General features: G+C 46.5%; 1 protein-coding gene across 3 annotated transcripts in view; it reads left to right on the top strand.

Moving 5' to 3' along the window:
* The window catches only part of LOC105485419 (solute carrier family 44 member 3), a 74,129-nt gene that overhangs the window by 20,172 nt on the left and 33,484 nt on the right, over positions 1-20,473 (top strand). For all 3 annotated transcript variants that reach the window (XM_071076128.1, XM_071076111.1, XM_071076174.1), the window contains exons 8-10: positions 1,877-2,001; positions 5,162-5,348; positions 16,924-17,089. In XM_071076128.1, coding sequence (XP_070932229.1) covers positions 1,877-2,001; positions 5,162-5,348; positions 16,924-17,089 — 478 coding nt within the window. The remainder of the gene's footprint in view (positions 1-1,876; positions 2,002-5,161; positions 5,349-16,923; positions 17,090-20,473) is intronic.

Below are 20,473 nucleotides of genomic sequence, written 5' to 3'. Positions count from 1 at the left end.
TTTCTTTCTTTCTTTCTTTCTTTCTTTCTTTTTCTTTCTTTCTTTCCCTCCCTCCCTCCCTCCCTCCCTCCCTGCCTGCCTGCCTGCCTGCCTTCCTTCTTTCCTTCCTTCCTTCCTTCCTTCCTTCCTTCCTTCCTTCCTTCCTTCCTTCCTTCCTTCCTTCCTTCCTTCCTTCCTTTTCTTGGCAGGCTCTCACTTTGTTGCCCAGGCTGGAATGCCGTGGCGTGAACGCGGCTCACTGTAGCCTCAACCTCCTGGGCTCAAGTAATCCCCCTGTCTCAGCCCCCCAAGTAGCTGGGACTGCAGGCACATGCCACTACACCCAGCTAATTTTTGTATTTTTTGTAGAGATGGGGTTTTGCCATGTTGCCCAGGCTGGTCTCCAACTCCTGAGCTCAAGCAATCCGCCCACCTTGGCCTCCCAAAGTGCTGGGATTACAGGCGTGAGTCACCACATCCAGCCAAATCCGTTGTTTTTTCTGCTATGTTATGCTGCCCCTGAGATGAACTTTCCAATAGTGTGTGCTGGTATCCATAACGTTAAAAGAGAATCCCAGTACCCATTGGGAGTATTTTAAAGGATTTCTTCTGAATGTGCACCTCACCCATTGGCACATGGGTGCCCATAGTTGTCATGCAAAGGCTCTGACCAGCCAGAAGACACACAGGCCTGCGTGGAAACAGAGTCCTGGAGACCCTGTACTGTGCCCATATTTCCCTCCCAATTGCTGGATCGTGGATCTCACCAGCAGTTGTTGGGAAAGAGGTCTGAGGGACAAGGGCACACAGGAGGCTCAAGGCAGCAGCCATTTACCAACTGGTGTGGCATACAGTAAGGTGTCACTTAATGATGGGGAGGGATGTGTTCTGAGAAATGCATCACTCAGCAATTTCCTCATTGTGTGAACATCATAGAGTGAACTTACACAAACCTAGATGGTAGAGCCTACTACACACCCGGGCACACAGTATAACCTATTACTCCTAGGCTACCAACCTGCACAGCGTGCTAAACTGTACAGAATACTGTTGGCAGCTGTAACAGAATGGTCAGTATTTGTGTATCTAAACACATGTAAACACGGAAAAGTACAGCATTATTAATCTCATGAACCACCATCATATATACAGTCCATTGTTGATCCAAATATCATCATGCAGTGATGACTATATTTTAATTTTTAAAAACTGACGTGATTGTCATGTTCCATTCCCCTGAGTCATCAGCTCTGCCCTCAGCAACATGGAGCCCTGTAGCCCTGCGTTGGAGGACAGGCACAATGACTTCTGAGGGAGGTTTCTTCCTGTCCACTCCAACCTTCCTATAGTTACTGTGGATATGGCATAAGGTGGTATTTCTTACCTAAATGTGGAGTACTTGCAGCATCAGGGCATCTTCCAAATGAGCTTCTGACTTCCGTGATTCCCACAGGCCATGTAAATTCGCCCGGTTTTGTGGGTGAGCAGCCAACATCCAGGCTCCCACAGGAGATATCACCAGCAGAGCTTGCTTAAAACATTTAGACAGTGAGCTCTAGCCTTGTCCCTCTCACCATCCTGTCCATGGGGTTTTCCTCCTGCTGGCGTCCAGACCCAACCTGTGGGTTAGGCGCCTGTGTTCTGGGGTCACCATCCTGGGTCTCCCAAAACAAGCATCATCCCAGAACTTGTGGGTCCTCTATGGGTTGCCCTGGCTCTGCCCAGCTTCTTCAGAGGGCAGCAGTTGCCTGTTGGGTCTGAGTATTTGGGACCCAGTGCCAGAGCAGCGCCACACAGCCAGTGGGCAGTGGCTGGACTTCCCTGAATGATTCTGTGTGCTGGGGAAAGGTTATCTCATGGCGCGTGTCCTGAGCTCTGCTACTGTTCTCTTTTCTAGTTGTCTGCGGTGTCTTATGGTGGCTGTATTATGACTATACCAATGACCTCAGCATAGAATTGGACACAGAAAGGGAAAATATGAAGTGTGTGCTGGGGTTTGCTATCGTATCTACAGGCATCACGGTAAGAAATGCTCTTCCAGCAGTAGGTCAGGTAGCCAGCCAGAACTCTGAAATCCAAATCATTGAATTCTAGCCAAAAACAACTAGAATTTGTTTTTCTTTTGATTCAGAATGTGCCTTCTTTGGATTTGAGATAACTGTGTAGGAATAAATCAAAACCCTCCAAAAATAAGAAAAAAAAGTTTTAGTTCTTCTTCCCAAGTCATTTCTGCCACCTCCCAGAGACTGCTGTCTTATCCCTGTTGTTGCACTGTTCTCAGTCCTGAGGGGCTACAAGGTGGGCATGGTGGATGGGCGGAGGCAGGCTTACAGCGGTTCCCATTCCCTGTTTGTGAGGAGCAGTTTCCTTTTGCCAGTGTATGCTCAGCTCCCACTGCCCTCTAGCACACAGAGCCCTTTGTTTCCAAACCCACTGGCCACTGGGTTATTTTGGTGTTCAAAGAAACTGCTGCCTCCTCAGTGAACTCTCTAGTTGAAAACAGGCCAACTTAGAATATTGAGGGAGCAGGTATTAGTTATTGGCGGTGAGTGGTTGGCAACCAGCTGTCATTCAGGACCCTCTCCAGGGGCCATTAGGAAGGCTACAATCACAAGGCCCTGGGGCAGGCCCTGCACTGGCTTCAGGTCACCCAGAGTTGTTCTTGCTGGTGTGTTGGTTACTGACTGTTCTGTGGAACAGCTGCAGAGCCAGGGGTTTCCACAAGCCCATTGAATCTTGCAGCAAATGCAGATTCTCACCCCAACAAAATTCTCTCATAGGAAATCCTTCTGTTCCCATATTTGGTAGTTTTCACATTTTCTCCTTTCCACGGTGAGGTTTTGGGTTTGTGATCTTCACATAAAATGTGCCAAGGAGCAAGGGTATAATAAAGTAAAGCACTTGGTTGCTCTTGCCTCAGGCGGGGACCAGGCTGGACACTCAACAGAGTCTGCAAAGGAGGCTAGAGATGAAAGGGCTTCCGCATTCCCCAGGCTGGGCGTGGGGGAAGAGGAGCTGGCCTGGGAGCTGGGAAGGGTCCGGTTCCTCCGTCTCTCCTCCACAGGGCTCCCTTTGGGTTTACACACTGCACCATTTATGCCACCCAGCTCTCAGGGCCAGGGCAAGGTTAGGGAGAGGGGAGGCCGTGTGAGCAGAGAGGCTGTTTTCACCTGTGTCCATGAGTTCTGCACAGGGGCTGCTCCAGAAGGCAGAACTGAGTCCCAGCTTACCTCCTGTTCATTTGTCATGAGTTCTTACCAATTCCCGGTTGCTGGATGAGCTAGTTCACTCATCCTCAGAAAAGCCCAGATGGGAGTTCCTCCTCAGCCTTTACAACTGAAGGGTCTCCTCTAGGTGTCTTGTGGGGCCTCTCCTGACACCCCTCCCTGTGTGGTCAGGAGGCTGTGCTCCCAGATCCTGGAGCAGCTTCTGCACAGTTTATCCCACTGTCATCTGACTGTCTTTCCTCCACTTGACTGTTGAGGGCAGAAATGCTCCAGCACAGCTGGAAGAGAAAGAGCATCTCAGGCCAAGGGCACAGCATACATGAGGACACATGGGCAGGGGAGTGACTTGCAGGAAGTTCCCTTGATGGAAGCCTGAGATGCAGGTGCAGGGAGGGTCATGTCAGGAAGGTCCTGATCTGCAATGATGATAGATTTGTTCTTTCTCCAGAGGCAATGGGGCACCGTGGATGGATTTTGAGCCGGGAAATACTGTCTTTTGTCTTTGCACTTTCCAAAGGTCTCCTTCGCTGTGGAGTGGAGGAGGGATTGAGTTGGGGGGCGGGCGGGGTCAGGGAGGTTAAATGCAGAAAGCTAATGAGGTTATTGGGGTCTAGAAGAAAGAGGCTGAGACTCAAGCTGTGGCCTCAGCAGTGAAAATAGAGAGGAAAGGATGGCATGAGAGGTATTGAGGAAACTGAACCAGAGGTAATTGGGATTGTGCTGGGTACTTTGCCAGTCCTTGACAATAAGAAAGGCCCTGCTCTCTAGGAGCCTAATCTAATGGGAGATTCAGATGAGAAAACATTTATAGAATATGTTAAATAGTAAATAGGGTAAGTGTGGAATAAAGTGGGAGCACACAAGAGGGGAACCTAACTTACTCTTGGAGAGTCCAGAAAAATTAGGGCCAGTGGAGATAAAGAATACAGGGGGAAGAGGAGGTTCTAGTGTGAAGATAATGAATTTGATTCAGGATAAACTGAGTTTGACATACTGTAGGACATCCATGGCCTTGTCAATAACTGATGTGCTTATTCTTCCAGCACCTAGAGAAAAGTGAGGCTGGAGGTTTTTATTTGGAGGTTGTCAGCATCTAGGAAGGATGCTAAAAGCACAGAGGAATAGGAGATACCCCTAGAAGATCTCAAGAAGCAGCAATTAAAGAAGTAGGAGAGCTAAAGGAAAGATCATGGAAGCCAAGGGAGGAAAACGTTTTGAGAAAAGAGGAGTGGACAAGGGATCTGATGCCATGCTGAAGTCAAGCAAGACCTGGAATGTTTCTATGGCATTTAACACTCAGGAGGTCACATGAAGTGACTTCAGGGAGAGCCATTTCAAAAGTATGTTGGGGTCTGGATGTTTGCGAGTGGTTGAAGAATGAGTTGGAGTGTGGAAGTACAGATGATGGGTGTAGACAAGCCAAGAAGCTCGGCCATGAAAGGAGTAAGAGATGGCAGTGGCTGGATGGGGTTGGAGGAGTGCAGAATGGTTTGTTTCATTAATATGAGATTTGTAAATGTTTATATGCAGGGAGGGAACACTAGAAGAAGGCACAGAAGGTGGCTTTGAGTCTTTTTGCCTCATACTCATATTCGCTTGCCTTTTGCAATATCTTGGGTTCTGTGGGATGTGGAGGGGAGGATATAAGACAGTTCCTTGACATTAGAAGACCTTATTCTCATTTTATATTTTTCTCTGACCAGACTACAAGGCCTTTTATGGAGGGACTGTGTCTTGTTCACTATTATATCTATTAAGATCTATTCCAGGGGCCAGCACTTACTAGATGCTCAATTAGTGTTTGCGAATGCACCTGTAAAATTATAACAAAGTAGTGAGTAACTATCTTAAAAGAGCTGTTTGCTGAGATGTCATAATAATAATAGGGCTTGCTTTAAGCTCTACCCAGTTCTCCATTATTTGAAAGTAATTTACTCAAACCCCTTTCTCACCAGGCAGTCCTGCTCGTCTTGATTTTTGTTCTCAGAAAGAGAATAAAATTGACAGTTGAGCTTTTCCAAATCACAAATAAAGCCATCAGCAGTGCTCCCTTCCTGCTGTTCCAGCCACTGTGGACATTTGCCATCCTCATTTTCTTCTGGGTCCTCTGGGTGGCTGTGCTGCTGAGCCTGGGAACTGCAGGTAAGGGACAGTGGGTGTGGGTTCCATCACCTTGGAGTCACACACAGAAGACCATTTTGGAACCATTAGCCTGTTTCTGTAGGCACCAAACCCCTCCTTCAGCCAGAGGTGTCTGATGACAGCAGTGATGGTGTTAGGGGCTCTGTCATGGGGGAAAGTGGGAAGTTCTTTTACCTCTTTTGTATTGGTTTTAAAGAAGCTGGGTTTGTGTTTCACGAGAGAATAAATTCAGTAAGGACTGAAAGCTCTAGGAAAAACTGCAATATGAACAAAAGCCAATAGTAAGAATGTTACCAGATGTCTCCAGGTATAAATTTTATCCAAGGTAATTTGCCAACCCCTATCAAACCAGTAGGTGATAAAGAAGAACCCAGGAAAGACTCTATTAAAAATGTGTTATGCAGCCGGGCACTGTGGCTCATGCCTGTAATCCCAGCACTTTGGTAGGCTGAGGTGGGTAGATCATGAGGTCAGGAGTTCGAGACCAGCCTGACCAACATGGTGAAACCCTCTCTCTACTAAAAATACAAAAATTAGCTGGGCATGGTGGCATGCATCTGTAGTCTCAGCTGCTCGGGAGGCTGAGGCAGGATAATTGCTTGAACCTGGGAGGTGGAAGTTGCAGTGAGCCAAGATCATGCCACTGCCCTCTAGCCTGGGTGACAGAGCAAGACTCCGTCTCAAAAAAAAAAAAAAAAAAAAAAAAAATGTGTTGCCCCACAGAGCCAGTGTACATTTAAAGCAAACTCATAGTTCACATGCCTTGGTCCTGAAAAGACAAGATTCTCTCCTCCATCCTTTTTTCATATCCACATAGTCGTTCTTCAGCTGGGCTATTCCTCAGAATCGGCTTTGGTGCTTTATTAAAATGCAGTTATCTGGGCCCCAGCCTCAGAGATTCTGATTCACGTGGTTTGGGGTGGGACCTAGTATGTTTTTGTAAAGCTCCATAACAGGGCAACCATATTCTAAAGCAGCACTATTCAGAGTGCAGTCTGAAGCCAGACAAGGAGCTTAGCTAGAATGGACATCAATCCATTGCTTCCTTCATTGAGAAAGTCTTGCTGTGGAAAAAACAATGTCAGCTGAGAAACAGTGTGCTTAGTGATGCGGTTGATCTACATTCTGGCACAAGCTGTTTATCTCACTAACAATGTGAGGTCAGACAGCTTGTCTGTGGACCACACTTTGAGTGGCACTGTCTAGATCTCTTCTAACTCCTCTTTGATTTTCTTAAGACCCAAATTCAGTACACATGGATGCAAGTACAAAAGAGTAAGTGGCTTCCTGAGACTGTCACCAGACAGATAAGGACCACAGCTGATGTCAAAGCAGCAAGGCTGATGCAGTTCCTTAACGTTTTCTGAAGTTTATCTTGTCCTTTACCGGCTCCAGTTATATAAGTAAGAACAGCTGCTATGTAATAGATTCTTAGTAACTCAGTCCCCTTCCTTCTCCTCTGGACCTAACTGAGGCCACAGTGCCAAGATGGTCAGCAGGCTCCCTGGAAGATGCAGCCCTTGGAGGCCTATGTTTCCACCTTCAGAGGTGCATAGGGGCATTCTGCTGGGGGCTCCCTGGAAGCTTGCTGAAGGCCTGCAGTGAACTTCTGATAATTACCCAGGGAGGAACATTGGTCAAAGGAGTGTAATCCATCAGAATGAGGTTTGTCTGGGAGTGAAAGAAAACTCAAAACAACAGTGGCTAAAGAAGGATGTAAGGTAATTTCTCTGTCACACAGATGAAGTCCACACGGAGAGGATCCATCCCAGCCTAGTTCCCTAGAGCTCAAGGACTCAGGCACCCGCTTTCTTCTTCTGCAGCCTCTGCCCTTGCTTCCACCTCATAGTGAACGGCCGCTCAGGCTCCCACTGCCATGCCTTATTCCGACCTTGAGGGTGGCAGGGAGGAAAGCGAGCATGCCCCTCCCAGAAGTCACAGGTGGCGCTTCCACCCACACCTCACCAGCCAGGTCCCAGTTACATAGCAGCACTTGTCTGCAAGCAACACCAGGAAATGTAGTTTTATTTTCGGCAGCCACGCACCATTTAAAAATCAGAGGTTCCATTACCAAGAAAAGAGGGGAGAATAGATACCATGAGACAGGTGAAGTCTCAGCATTGGATGGTCTTCCTCAAGAGAGCTTGAAGGGGGCTCAACCCTGGTCAGAAGGGAAGGGCAGTGGCCCCGGTGCATGAAGTGAAACAAACCTTTGTTGAAAATGTCCTAGATTCTAATCTCTGTATGGATGCTTTCTTATGTTCTGTCCCCCAGGCATCACAGTCCCCATGTGACGTGGGCATTGTTATGCTCAAGTTACAGGCAGGAAAATTGAGGTTCTGAGGAAGTCATGTGTCTGAGGTCATACAGCTGGGAGGCATGACGTGCTGTGACTCCAGGCTTTGGAACAGAGCCTGTGCTCTTTCCACTACCTCACACCTTCCTTGCATCTGAGATTGAAAGCTAGGAAATAAAAATAGGCCTCTTCAAATTTGCTCAGGATGAAGCTGAGCTTCACTGGGGACCATAGCAGTTGGCTGGTGGATGTGGGCTGTGCCCATAATGTGTCTGGGGCTCGAGGTTGACAGCCAGAGCGAGCTGGGGATGAGGTGTGATGGAGGTGGTGGCAGTGGCCCTGGGCAGCGGCACTGTAGGGCTTGTACCCTCGCCTCTAGAGAATCACCAGAGAAACAGTGAGGTCTTAGGAAATACGGCTCAGGACCAGCGAAGGACCCTCCTCTTCCTGCCTCCTTCAGTGCAGCCAGTCCAGCCAGGGGGCTCCTGTTGGCTGTGAATCTGGGTAAAAGGAACTGTGTCTATGGCTAGACCCCATGATGTTTTGGAGCAGGGATGGTTTTAATTTAATTGAGAAGTATTTGGTGGGCACTGTGGGGATGAGGTGCTGAGCACGGCACTAGTGGGAGGTAGGAAACAAGACTGAGGTCGTCTCTCTGCCCTCAGTACTTACAGTCGAGCAGGATGGTCCAACAATGAAACGTGTGATTGCAGCGAAGGTTGATGGATATGATGATTAGAGAAATCTGGGGAGCTACGGGAGCAGCAGAACAAGGCTGTAACCCGTGCTGCGAGTCAGGGAGGGCTTCTCAGAAGGCAGGCTGGAAATTGCCAGGTCGAAAAATACAGAAAGAGACAAAGGGGGATGCAGTGGGGGTCAAGACAGCACAACGAGAGGACCTGGCCACAGGGGTCAAGGGAAGAGCCCAGGCCAGTGAAATCAGAGAGGAACAAGCCCTAAGGCCGGCTTGGGCGTGAACTGCCAGCCTGTGCCCCTGCGTAGGCCTAGGTTGGGCCCAGGGCTTAGTGGCCTCCACTGCAGAGAGACCTGGAGGTTATTCTTCAGGGCTGAAGGTAGTGTGTCATTCTGCAGCCACCTCTCAGGATCACGCAGTGAAGTGTGACAATTCGCTGTCAGTGCAAGCAGCAAACAGCGAGAACAGTCGAGGGGCCGGAAAGGAAACTGGGTGTCCCGGACCTATGGGAGGCATCTATGAGCAGGTCGATTTCAGGCTTTTCAGGAGAGAAGGTGCCACGCAGAGCGACCACCACCCCCTCACCCCGCTGGGGTCAGGCATCATAGAAACCAAATCACCTGTCCCCTCCTTCCACCTGCCTGTGGCCGACCCAGGTACACAGGGTCCCCTTTGTTCTCAGAGGCCTTTTCACCAGTGCCAGAGAGCCTGGTTCTGCGGCTGGGCAGATCAGCAGCTGCATCACTTTTTGATCTTCAGAAGATGCCCCAGCTAACACTTGAGAGGGACTCTGAGCCGCTTTCACCTGTTGTGAAGAGGCGCCAGGTGGTCGGGTGGCGAGCCCGCCACACAGTGCCCGATTGTCTCATTCCACCTCCCACAGGCAGCTTCAGGGGAACAGACACACTCTTCAGTTAGCGCCCGGTTTTGTGTGTGGGCATCCTCAGTGTGGAAATGGTCGTTTTTGTTGGTTTTGTTTGTTTGTTTTTCTTGAGACAGGGCCTCAATCTGTTGCTCAGGCTCAAGTGTAGCATCAACCTCCAGGCTCAAGTGATCCTCCCACCTCAGCTTCCCCAGTAGCTGGGGCTGCACGTGCCACTGTGCCTAGCTAATTTTTGTGCTTTTTTTGTAGAGACAGGATTTTGCCATATTACCCAGGCTGGTCTAGAAATCCTGGGCTCAAGCAGTCCACTCCACCTGCTTTGGCCTCCCAAGGTGTTGGGATTATGGGTGTGAGCCACACAAATAGTTGTTTAAGTTGTGTCAGATGGCTGAATGAATACTGTTTTTGGCTGCATTAGAAGAAAAAAAAAGAGAGATAGGAGCGAACTTGGGTTGATCATTTTTGCCCAGATGTACTATTTTTCTAATGACCGTTAATCATTCTCTTAACTAGTTGACAAATTCCGACTTGTTTGGGGATTTTTTGTTCAGCAGATCTTATCAAACCCCCATCCTCCACCACCCAACAATGACATTTATTAGTCCTTTGGGATTTGTCTGTTACCAGCAATATGACAGGAACTACTAAAATCCAATAGGAAAAAGTGAAAACTGTGGTAACCTTGGTAATCTGGTGGGTTGGAAGGAGCTCAGATGACCTGGTCACCTCCAGTGGTCATTAAGATGGTCTGGAAGCTCCAGAGTCTGTACAATAGAAAAGACCTCTATTGGATTTTTGCAGGGGTGGGGGCTGCCCTCCCGGTCTGCGCTGCAGTTAGAAGATTTAATCACAGGGCTGCACACAGCATACACCATGTACTTGGGGGACACAAAGGAGTGGGCTTGGAAAGGAGGCAGCAGGCTCAGACAGAGAGCTTTCCATAGGTTTCCCATCCAATGACCTGGAACCCAGGCTGGCTCTGCCTTTGTGCTTCCTTTTTGCCATTTTTGTCATGGGAAACTGATGTAAGGTTGCCTCACAAGGATGTTAGGAGGCTGAGATGAGACAAGAGCTTTGCTTTACAAATAAGGAACCATATGTATTTTTTGTATTAGGAATTAATGTTGACCAAGAAACATCTAGTACCTTCAGTTCTGTGGTTTATTCTTTGCTTTCTCTGGCACATTCAATAACACAATTTAAAAGAAAATTGTCTGTTTTTTTAAGTTATTAGAGATCTAGAAGATAATTGAAGTTATTTTGCAAAAGCCTGCTAGTGGCCCAGTCTTGTTCCAGGAAAAGAGTAAAGGGAGGGTGCACAGGAGAGAGCTGTAACAGCTCCTGCATTTCAGAAGTTCCTGGTCCCTTTGGCAAGGTGCAAAGGAAAGCAGTCTTCACGTACGTCCCCATACCTTTGCTCCTGTTGGGATCTTCCTCTAGAATCCCCTCCCCTGCCCAACTCTCACCCCAACTCTCCCCCTAAACTGCTTCCTCAAACCAGTCATTCTTCAAGATTGGTTTTGAGTATTATTCTTCTTGGAAAATCTCCTATAAATTTATCAGCCGTACTTAGATCTATTTCTCCTCCATTTTTTTCCTTGCGTGTTTTATATTCTTCATTCTTTCAACAACGATTTATCTCATGCCTGCCCCGTCAGCCCTGGAGTCACACTACATGCCCTGGGTACTTGAGATACAGCAGTGAACAAGACAGCGGTTCTGCTCTTCAGGCCTGCCATTCTAGTGGGTGGGCAGAGAGGCAGTGAATAAGGAAATATGCATTCCTTAGTGATAAGTGCGATGAACAATAAAGCAAGATGTATTGTCCTCCCACAAGAGGAAGAGCATGTGAGGGCCAGGACCATGCCTTTTTCTTTCTGTGTCTCTTAGCTCAGTTCCATACCTGAATGGATTCAGTTAGGGGTGCTGACCCAGGGAGTAACATCACATCAGTGTCATGGGTGTGAAATGAGATGGACACATGAAGAGCTCATATATTGCAGGCTGCCTGTCAATGAGACTTTCCTCTCTTTTTTCCTAATCCTCAGCTGCTGCCAGAGCAGAAGCTGAAGCTAGTGCGAGACACAGGCAGGATGAGTGTCAGCAGACTGGGGCTGGCAGGACCCTTGGGTCAGTGTGCTGGACAAGGCCAAGTGCACAGAATGTGCTAGAAAGTAGAACCCCTCCAAATTAGGCCTGCTTCCTTTGGGGAATTATCCCAACCAGCTGGACTGCCTTCCTTAAGGAACTGCCATCTGCAATAATCATTATATCACCTTAGTCTTTTGAAATGCTTTAAAGCTTGCTAATAATATCCAGACCTACAGCTAACTGCATTATGAATATCTTTCAGATTATTCTGATGCTCTCAAGGAAGATCTCTAGAAAATTGTCTCCAAATCTCTTTAATAGATATATTACTTGAGGAAGATATATCCATTCATTCATTCAATCAACAAATATTTATTAAGTATTTACTGTGTACAGACCCTGTTAAAAATGCTGGAGATACAGCTTTTCTTCCAGTTTGGAGGGTAGAAGGAGACAGGCCTTAAATAAAATAAGTCAGTCAATGTTATAGTACTTTAAAAGTTGATAAGTGGCATGGAGAAAAATTAAGCAGAAAGGACAAATAGGAAATGCATGAGGGGGCAGGGTGTCATTTAAAATTTAGTGATTGGGGATGCCTCACTGAGAAGGTGATGATGAGGAAAGATTTGAAGTAGGTGAGTGCAGAGCCAAAAGAACATCTAAAGCAAGGGGAAACAGCCCAGGCACAGGGGCTGGCAAGAGGCCGGAGTTCTAGGGCACAGCAAGGGAAGCCTATTCAGCCAGAGTGGAGTGAGCGAGGGAGAGCTTGGTTCAGGGGGGAGTCAGGGTGCACACAGTCAGATCCTGGGGCCTTTCTGGCCTTTGTAGGAACTTTGGCTTCTAACCTGAATTGGGAAGTTTTTACAGGATTTTAAGCAGAATAAAAACTTGACCTGACTACATTTTAATAGCAGTGATTCAGTAAGAAGAGGATGGTGGCTTGGAATAGGTCATAATGGTGGAAGTGGTGTGACATATTGAATTCTGCATATATTTTGAAGGTAGAGCAAATTGGATTTTCTGGTTACATGAAAGAAAGAGGAGTCGGAGAGGACTCTGAGGGATTTTGGCCTGAGCAACTGGAAAATAACTTTCCCATAAGCTGATATATGGGGCAAGAATTTGAGTATAGCATTTTAGGGGTAGATCAGAAATTAATTTTTAGTTGCTTTAATTGACATGTCTTTTAGACCACCAGATGGAGATGTTAAGTAGGCAGTTAGCTATCTGAGTCTGAAGTTAGTGGAGGAGGTCCTGGCTAGGATTTACATTTAGGAACTTGGGAACATATTAATAGTATTTAAAACCATGAGATTAGAATGAATGTAGATAGATAAGGGAAGAAATCCAAGGACTGTGCTTTGAGGCACTTCAGGATGCCCAGGAGATGAGGGAGAACAAACAAAGAAGGCTGACAGGGAGTGACCGGGGGCAGAAGGAGAAAGGGTGGAGTGTGGGGCCCTGGAATGCGAGTGAAGGGTTTCACAGAGATGTGCGTGGTCCAGTGTGGCAAGTGCTGCCGCTAAAGGAAGAACTGAGGATTGACCACTGAATGATCATGATTGGAGCAGGTGAAGAGAAAATGGGAGGAAAATAATTGTAAGAGCAAGTATAAACAATCTTGAGGAATTTCGCTGTTAAAAGGAACAGAAATGGGGAGGAAGCTGGAAGAGGAAAGAGTCCACAGTAGATTTTTCTTAAAGATGAGAGATAGTTGAGAATGATTCAGTGGAAAGATTTTGATGAAGAGGGTGAAAATTATTGAAAAGTTATGTTCACACAGGTGAGAAAGAGTGGGATCTGGTGAAGTGTGGCCGTAGGATCATGGACCATTTATTAATATGATGTTCTGGGAGAGGGCTCAGATTATGGACCTGTGTTGATAGCAGCTTAGGTGTGAGGTGGTCGGCACTAGTGGAGGTTTTCTGATTGCATCAGTTTGCTCAGTGAAACAGGAGGTAAGATCATTGGCTGAGAGTCAGGATGGGAAGGAAGCTCTTGAAGGTTGAAGGGGGATTTATAAAACAGTTGTGCAGAAGAAGGGGAAATGAATGGACCGATATGGGAGCATGTAAGTTTCTGATAGTAACTCAGATGGTATCCTCTCTCTGATTTTTTTTTTTGCCTCATTTATTGTTCCCCCAATAGCTGAGGTCCAGCATAATACCAGCATGCAGTAGATGCTCAATAAATGTGTAAGTTAATTTCAGAATTGAAATTCTATCTACCTATATCTCATTTATAGCTAACCCTGTGTGGCACTCACTGTAGCTAACCCTATTGCACTTAATATTCTAACAGCCTTACCTGTTTATTATACTTAACTCATAACAGCTATGTGTATTGCACTAAAAGCCACAAGACAGGACGAGATCACCAAGGGTGTGAGAAGTAGGTATTACTATCCTCTGATTTCAAGTGATGAGGCAGATTTCAAAAAAAGTCCCACTATTTGCCCGAGGTTGCTCAGGGCACAGTGCAGAGATGTGACTCTCAGCCTGTGTGACTCTCAAGCCCAAGCCAGTAATCACTGTCCCAAGTTCATCTTGTCTACTCTCATCTTCACCATCAGAGAGCTGTGGCCCACTTTGCTTGTCACACATTTCAAAGCTGAGCTTGGAACCAAGCCTTCTCCCAATTCAGTGCTCTTCCCACCACTATCCCCTGAGATCCGTCATATATTGGGATCTACCCATAGTCTACTTCCCTTTAACACCCGTTAGCTACCCATGATAGTAGCTGTAGTGCCCAGTCCATAGAGACAAAGCAACTGTCATGTGATGAGGGGATCTTGCCTGCATTGACACAGCCATCCAGGAGAGGGCAGTCATGTGTGCCTAAGCACGTCTGCCCCACCCACAGGCTCTGCAACCGCAGGCTCGGAACTGCATCCAACTTGTTTCCCTGCTTTCGCCCTGAAGCCAGAGCGCCCCTGAACGTTTGTCTAAAGCAGTGGTTCTCAAGTGCCCCCTACCAGGTGACTTTTTGCCCCTGATGTGGCATTTGGCAATGTGTGGACACATTTTTGGGTTGTCGTGGCTGCGGGAGGGGAGGGAGAGCGTCCTGGCATCTGTGTAGAGAGGAGAGGCATGTTGCTAACGCCCTTCAGTGCGCAGGACAGTCCCAGCCCCAGCGAAGATCTGATCCACAACGTCGGTGACAAACCCTGCCCTAAAGGAAAGTCCTAAACAGCCCCAGGAACAAATAGAAGATGGCTTTGATAAGGACGTTCAGAAACAATAGTGATCACTTAAAAATAACTTGCGGGTTCAGCTTCTTTGGGGAATGCCAAATGCCATTCTTTGGGGGAATGCCAAATAATGTCTAAGCGGATCTTGACTCATCACTTCAGCTGCTCCCACCGCTGACTGTGCCAGGTTGGGAGGTGTGTGCATATGTGCCCTTGACAGCACAGGGCAGCTGAGAGTCTGGCCCCCATTAGTGTCCAGGTCCTGTAGGACATACTTACCTTTGTCTGTCTGAAGAAATCATCCTTCCTGTTCTGTGGAAATGTTCTCTGCCCTCAGACTATTCGTGATATTGTAAACCTAGTTTTGCAAAAGCATAATCTGTCGCTGATACTGCTGGGCCTTGTAGGAGGAGCAGGTACTTCTTCCCTGGCTCAGAGCACTTCTGAAATTCCAGAGTGGTTCTCAAAGTCCCCTGACCTCATCTACCTAACAGGCACTCTGCTTGGGAGGGGCCACCTCCTCTGGAATTGGGAATGTTTCCTGAAGTGTGCCCTGAATCACCCCATTTTAGAAAAGCATAGGCATTTATCCATGCCTTACCCAAAACAGAGATTGCCTCCAAGCCAAAGTGAGCCCAGCATTCATAAAATATTAACCTCTCTGTATATCAAGCTGCTCCACTGTTTCTTACAATGTAACTCTTGTTCAGCAGAACATAGAGCTTGGGAATTAAGATCAGCCTTAGTCAGTGGAATCAGTTTTTGATCTACAGCACGGATATCCTCCCCTTTCCTTCACACAGACCCTACTATGAATTTCTAAGGACTCCTGAATGATGAACCTAAAGTCAATTTATAGCTATGACAGGAAATATGAAACAATCTCTAAATGTTCTTCAAGCTATAGCTTTCACCAAAGACCAGAGCACGCATCTTCTTCCCAGTAGTAGTTGTTTTAAAATCCATAGTGGGAAAAGATCTGGAAATCAAATGCAGCCATGAAGCTGGGATTTGGATTTACCAGTGAATTTACCAGTGGATTTACCAGCAGAGTAAATTTGGGTTTACCAGTGGATTTACCAGCAGAGCTAATTAAAGGACTTCTTTAGAGGAGAGAAAAGAAAGCAGGGTATAGCCACGTGAATGGCAAAAAGTTGTTAAGGCAACCTTGCTGGCCTCAGTTGAATGTAGCACTGTGCTCCTGAAATTTAATGATAGTAATAAACCATGATCACTTATGGTGCGATCTGTCTATGGTCTGGACACAATGCAAGTGTTTTCCAAGTAATCTCACTCCACGCTCAGAATACCACCAGGAAACAGGTATTCTAGATAAGGAATCCAAAACTCCTCCAGCTATTCCAGATAAGGAATCTAAAAGTCCTCTAGCTATTCCAGATAAGGTATCTAAAACTCCAGGAAGCCAAATAACTTGTCCAGGGTTACCCACAAAGGGGTCAAGCTGGGATCTGAACCTGGGAAGGTTAACACTGAGGCCCAGTAGAGGTTTTAAATGTGCTAAGAGTTTGCTCTTGAAATGAAATCTGAAATAGATCCCTTTTGAGATAACAAAGACCCTTGTCTCTTTTACAAAGTTTAAGTTTTTGGTGAAGTAAGATTCTATAACGTGATACTAATAGCTTTGTGTGGTTTCATCAATGTGCCGAGTTTGGTTTGCATCACAAAGTCGTGTGGTAGGGAAATCTACAGATTTTTAGAGTCCCATGTGTTCAGGTTTATATTCTCCTTCTACTAATTCTGAGCTCTGAGACTTTACAAAAGTTACTTGCCTCTTCTTCTTCTTCTTCTTTTTTTTTTTTTTTTTCTGGAGAGTGGAGTCTTCCCCTGTCACCCACGCTGGAGTGCAGTGGCGTGATCTTGGCTCACTGCAACCCCAGCCTTCCAGGTTCAGGTGATTCTCCTGCCTCAGCCTTCCGAGTAGCTGAACTTACAGGTGCCTGCCACCACATTCGGCTAATTTTTGTTTTCTTAGTAGAGGCGGACTTTCACCATGTTGATCAGGCTGGTCTTGAACCCCTGACCTCAGGTGATCCGCCCACCTCAGCCTCCCAACGTGCTGGGATTATAGGCATGAGCCACCATACCCAGCCTCCTTGCCTCTTTTAAACCTCAGTTTTCACATCCACGAAGTGGGATGAGTATTATAGTATATGTCAGGTGTCTTGGAAATTGCCCACCAATGGTCACTGTCATTATCACCGTTGGTATTATTTACAAGTTAAATGTGTGGTTTTGATTTTGATCTTTTGCTCTGTATATTTTAAATTATGGTGGGTACTTGACTTTGGCATTTGTTTTATGTAATGCCAAAGGCCAAGCCTAAAGAAACGTGGCTTGTTGAACCATGGTTCATGCTTAGGACAACATTGGTATAAAGCATGTTTGTGTTTGAAACTTTAGGAGCTGCCCAGGTTATGGAAGGCGGCCAAGTGGAATATAAGCCCCTTTCGGGCATTCGGTATATGTGGTCCTACCATTTAATTGGCCTCATCTGGACTAGTGAATTCATCCTTGCGTGCCAGCAAATGACTATAGCAGGGGCAGTGGTTACTTGCTATTTCAACAGGTAGGTCCAGTGGTTTTTTTTCTATTGATTTGTCTGTGTGGTTTATCTATGTGCTTCATGTTGATATCTCAAAAGATATTTGGGAATGCTGACCTAGCCCCTTAAAAGGAGTTGGCAAGAATAAAAGACTAAGCTAAAAATTGAGCTGTATGCTCATTTGGTGGTGGGAAGAAATATTATACCCTGAATCTGTCACATTTCCAACTTTTTTACTTTAAGCCAGAAAATTTAGAAACAAGCCAAACAGGGAAGAGATCATATTGCTTAGACTTGAAAGATAAAAAGGGGTCTCACTCTGTCATCCAGGCTGGAGTGCAGTGGCGCGGTCTTGGCTCACTGCAAGCTCCACTTCCTGGGTTCAAGCGATTCTCCTGCCTCAGTCTCCCAAGTAGCTGGGACTACAGGCGCCTGCCACCACGCCTGGCTAATTTTTGTATTTTTAGTAGAGACGGGGTTTCACCACGTTGGCCAGGATGGTCTCGATCTCTTGACCTCGTGATCCACCTGCCTCGGCCTCCCAAAGTGCTGGGATTACAGGTGTGAGCCACCGCACCCGGCTGCCATTGTTTTAATATTAAAAAAAGGGAGAGTCGAACTCCCCTATGAATATCCATCCTAATTGACTTCAGACAGAAAAATTACTGGTCTATTTTGAATATACTTCAGTAAATTCTGTGAGCCTCACTTTGTCCTCTGCAAAATCAGATAATGTTTGCTTGGGGAAAAAAAATTAATCCTAAAGGAATTGTATGTAATTACAAAATGTAATTTATATTATAGTTAGGAACCAGTGAATTAGTTACATGCTTCTCTGCTTATATTCCTATCACATCCTGAAAGAAATTGAGGACACACGCAAACACACACACCCCTGAATGCTTTACCTCTTCTGTGTGTGTGACTCACCCCGGGGCAGTGAGAGCCCACAGGACAGAGGAACTCAGCCAGAGCAATGGCAGGACTGGGCTCAGAAACAGAAGTTTACTCTTCATAGGGCTGATCCTCCTCCAGCCTCTCAGACCAAAAGAGAAACATGAGCTTCATGGGGAGAGAGTCCGCCAGGGGTGCTTCCTGCCATTGAGCAGTTTCCTCCTGATGATAAGGAGCACTGCGGGGTGTTTGTTTGTTTGTTTGTTTGCTTGCTTGTTTGTTGAGACGAGTCTCGCTCTGTCACCCAGGCTGGAGTGCAGTGGCACGATCTTGGCTCACTGCAAGCTCCACCTCCTGGGTTCAAGTGATTCTCCTGCCTCAGCCTCCTGAGTAGCTGAGACTTCAGGCGCCCACCACCACGCCTGGCTAATTTTTGTGTTTTTAGTAGAGACAGGGTTTCACCATGTTGGCCAGGATGGTCTCGATCTCTTGACCTTGTGATCCACCCACCTCGGCCTCCCAAAGTGCTGGGATTACAGGCGTGAGCCACTGCGCCGGCCAGCACTGTGGGTTTTTAATGTAGCGCTGCAGTTCCGGAGCCTCCATCATTAGAGACTCCAGAGGACTCACAGAGGGGCTGTTGCCCTTGGCACTGAGAACCTCCAGGCAACGGGAGGTGGGTTGTGTGTATTGCTTCCTCCCAGGGAGGGGGGCAAAGAGAGTATTCTAACCAAATTTGCCGTAGGTAATATTTGCCTAACAGTAATTTTGTGTTATCTTAGAATAACAAACCAAAGCATTTTCAATGAGGACTTCTAATTTGGACTTCCAGTGAAGTATATGTGTTTATCTCCTAATCTCTTCCCTTTCTCCGGCCACTCAAAAAATCATGAAAGATTGAAACAGGCACAAACACACCAGGACAGTGAGAAACAGAGAGGCAATGACAGCAGATAAGAAACACCAACCAAATGGTGGGAGCCAAAGAGAGGGAGGTGGAGCGGTGCCCCAAGCCCGCTGGAGAAAGCAGAAGCAGCCTGTCCATGTGTGTTGGCTGCATGAGGAGGTACAAATAAGATGCACCCTGAAGTGAGCCCCAGAGTCCCAGAGAGGCTCAGGAGTTCAAGTATAAAAAGTGTTTCCGAAGATGAGCTGAAAGCCTTCCTAAGGAGTAGTTAGACCCCCAAATTCCACACCAGCTGAAGACAGGGAAGTTTATTCTCCAGAGAGAGAAAGCAGAGAGGGCCAGACTTGGGGTTTCAGATTTAGCTGAGGCTGGGGGCAAGTCTCTGTACTGAAAGCAGGGTGAGTAAGTGAAAGCCTAAACTCTGAAGTGAGGCCCCACACACACACACACCAGCACCCCCCATTCCACAGTTCAGCTCCCAGAACATTGGCAGCTTGTTTGATATTCCCTAGGAAGAGGTTAGAGGATGCTTTTATGGAGAAACTGCCTAACCCAAAGTAAAGACCTACAGATAGTGCCATATGGGGCCCCCCAATGAAATGGATTCCCTGACTCCTAGCAAAACAGTGAAGTTCATCAGACAACAAGCAACATTCCTCACACAGAGCTTCCAGGTCATTCTGGAGAGCCTCACTCTTCAATTTGAACTGTTTACCAGTGATTATTAAACATGATGAATGCCTCTAAGTGAAAGAAGAAGATCAAAATGTACAAATAAAATGAGCTTAGAGAAAACACAGACAATGCAGGCTGCAAAATGAAATGACAAAACAAACTATAATATTATCAGAGAGAACAAAGATATATTGCCAGAATCCCCTCCCACCAACAGAAGAAGGGCATAGTGAGAAAACAAGACCCTTGAGTAATTAAAAGTATGATTACAAAAGTGAACATTTTCTGTTGAAGGATTAAAATATAAAGTGGAAGCACTCTTTCAGAAGGTAGAATGAAAAGACAAAGAGAAACAAAATAAGAGAGAAAGGATTAAAAGAGGATAAATTTGGGAGACCCACTAGCTGACTAACATGAGTTCCAGAAATACAGAACAAAGAAAAGAAGAGAGGGAATTGACAAAGAAAATTTCCCAGGGCTGGAGGACACAAGTAAAGAGAAGATCCCAGAAGCTTCCCGAGGGAAAAAAGATCACAGGCAAAGGATCGAGGACCCAGAGTAGGATCTGACTTTCAACAGCAACTCTGAACCAGAAAAACAATGGAGGAAGGCTATAGGAGTCTAGTGAAAGATTATTTCCAACCTAGAATTGTATAGCCAGTCTATACCTAGTTTAGCGTTCTATGCCTATTCCTACTACCCGTCAAGGGTAAAGAAGAATAAAGTCATGCACAGGCAGTCCCAAGACTTCCCTGCCCACATCCTTTCTAGGAGGGATGTTCCCCGCTGAAACTAATGTTTAAACCAGAGAGGAAAACGTGAGTTTCAGAAAACAGGCTTGAGCAGAGCAGAGCAGAGCAAGGAATTCCCAGGAGGGTAGCTGTGCAGCAGGCGTGGAAAGCATCCAGTCCAAGGTAGACAATGGACTCCAG

The sequence above is a fragment of the Macaca nemestrina genome, chromosome 1 (genome assembly GCF_043159975.1).
Source record: "Macaca nemestrina isolate mMacNem1 chromosome 1, mMacNem.hap1, whole genome shotgun sequence".
In the NCBI taxonomy this organism is placed as follows: domain Eukaryota; kingdom Metazoa; phylum Chordata; class Mammalia; order Primates; family Cercopithecidae; genus Macaca; species Macaca nemestrina.
Note: the sequence above shows the minus strand (reverse complement) of the source record. Positions and strands in the feature narration are given on the sequence as shown.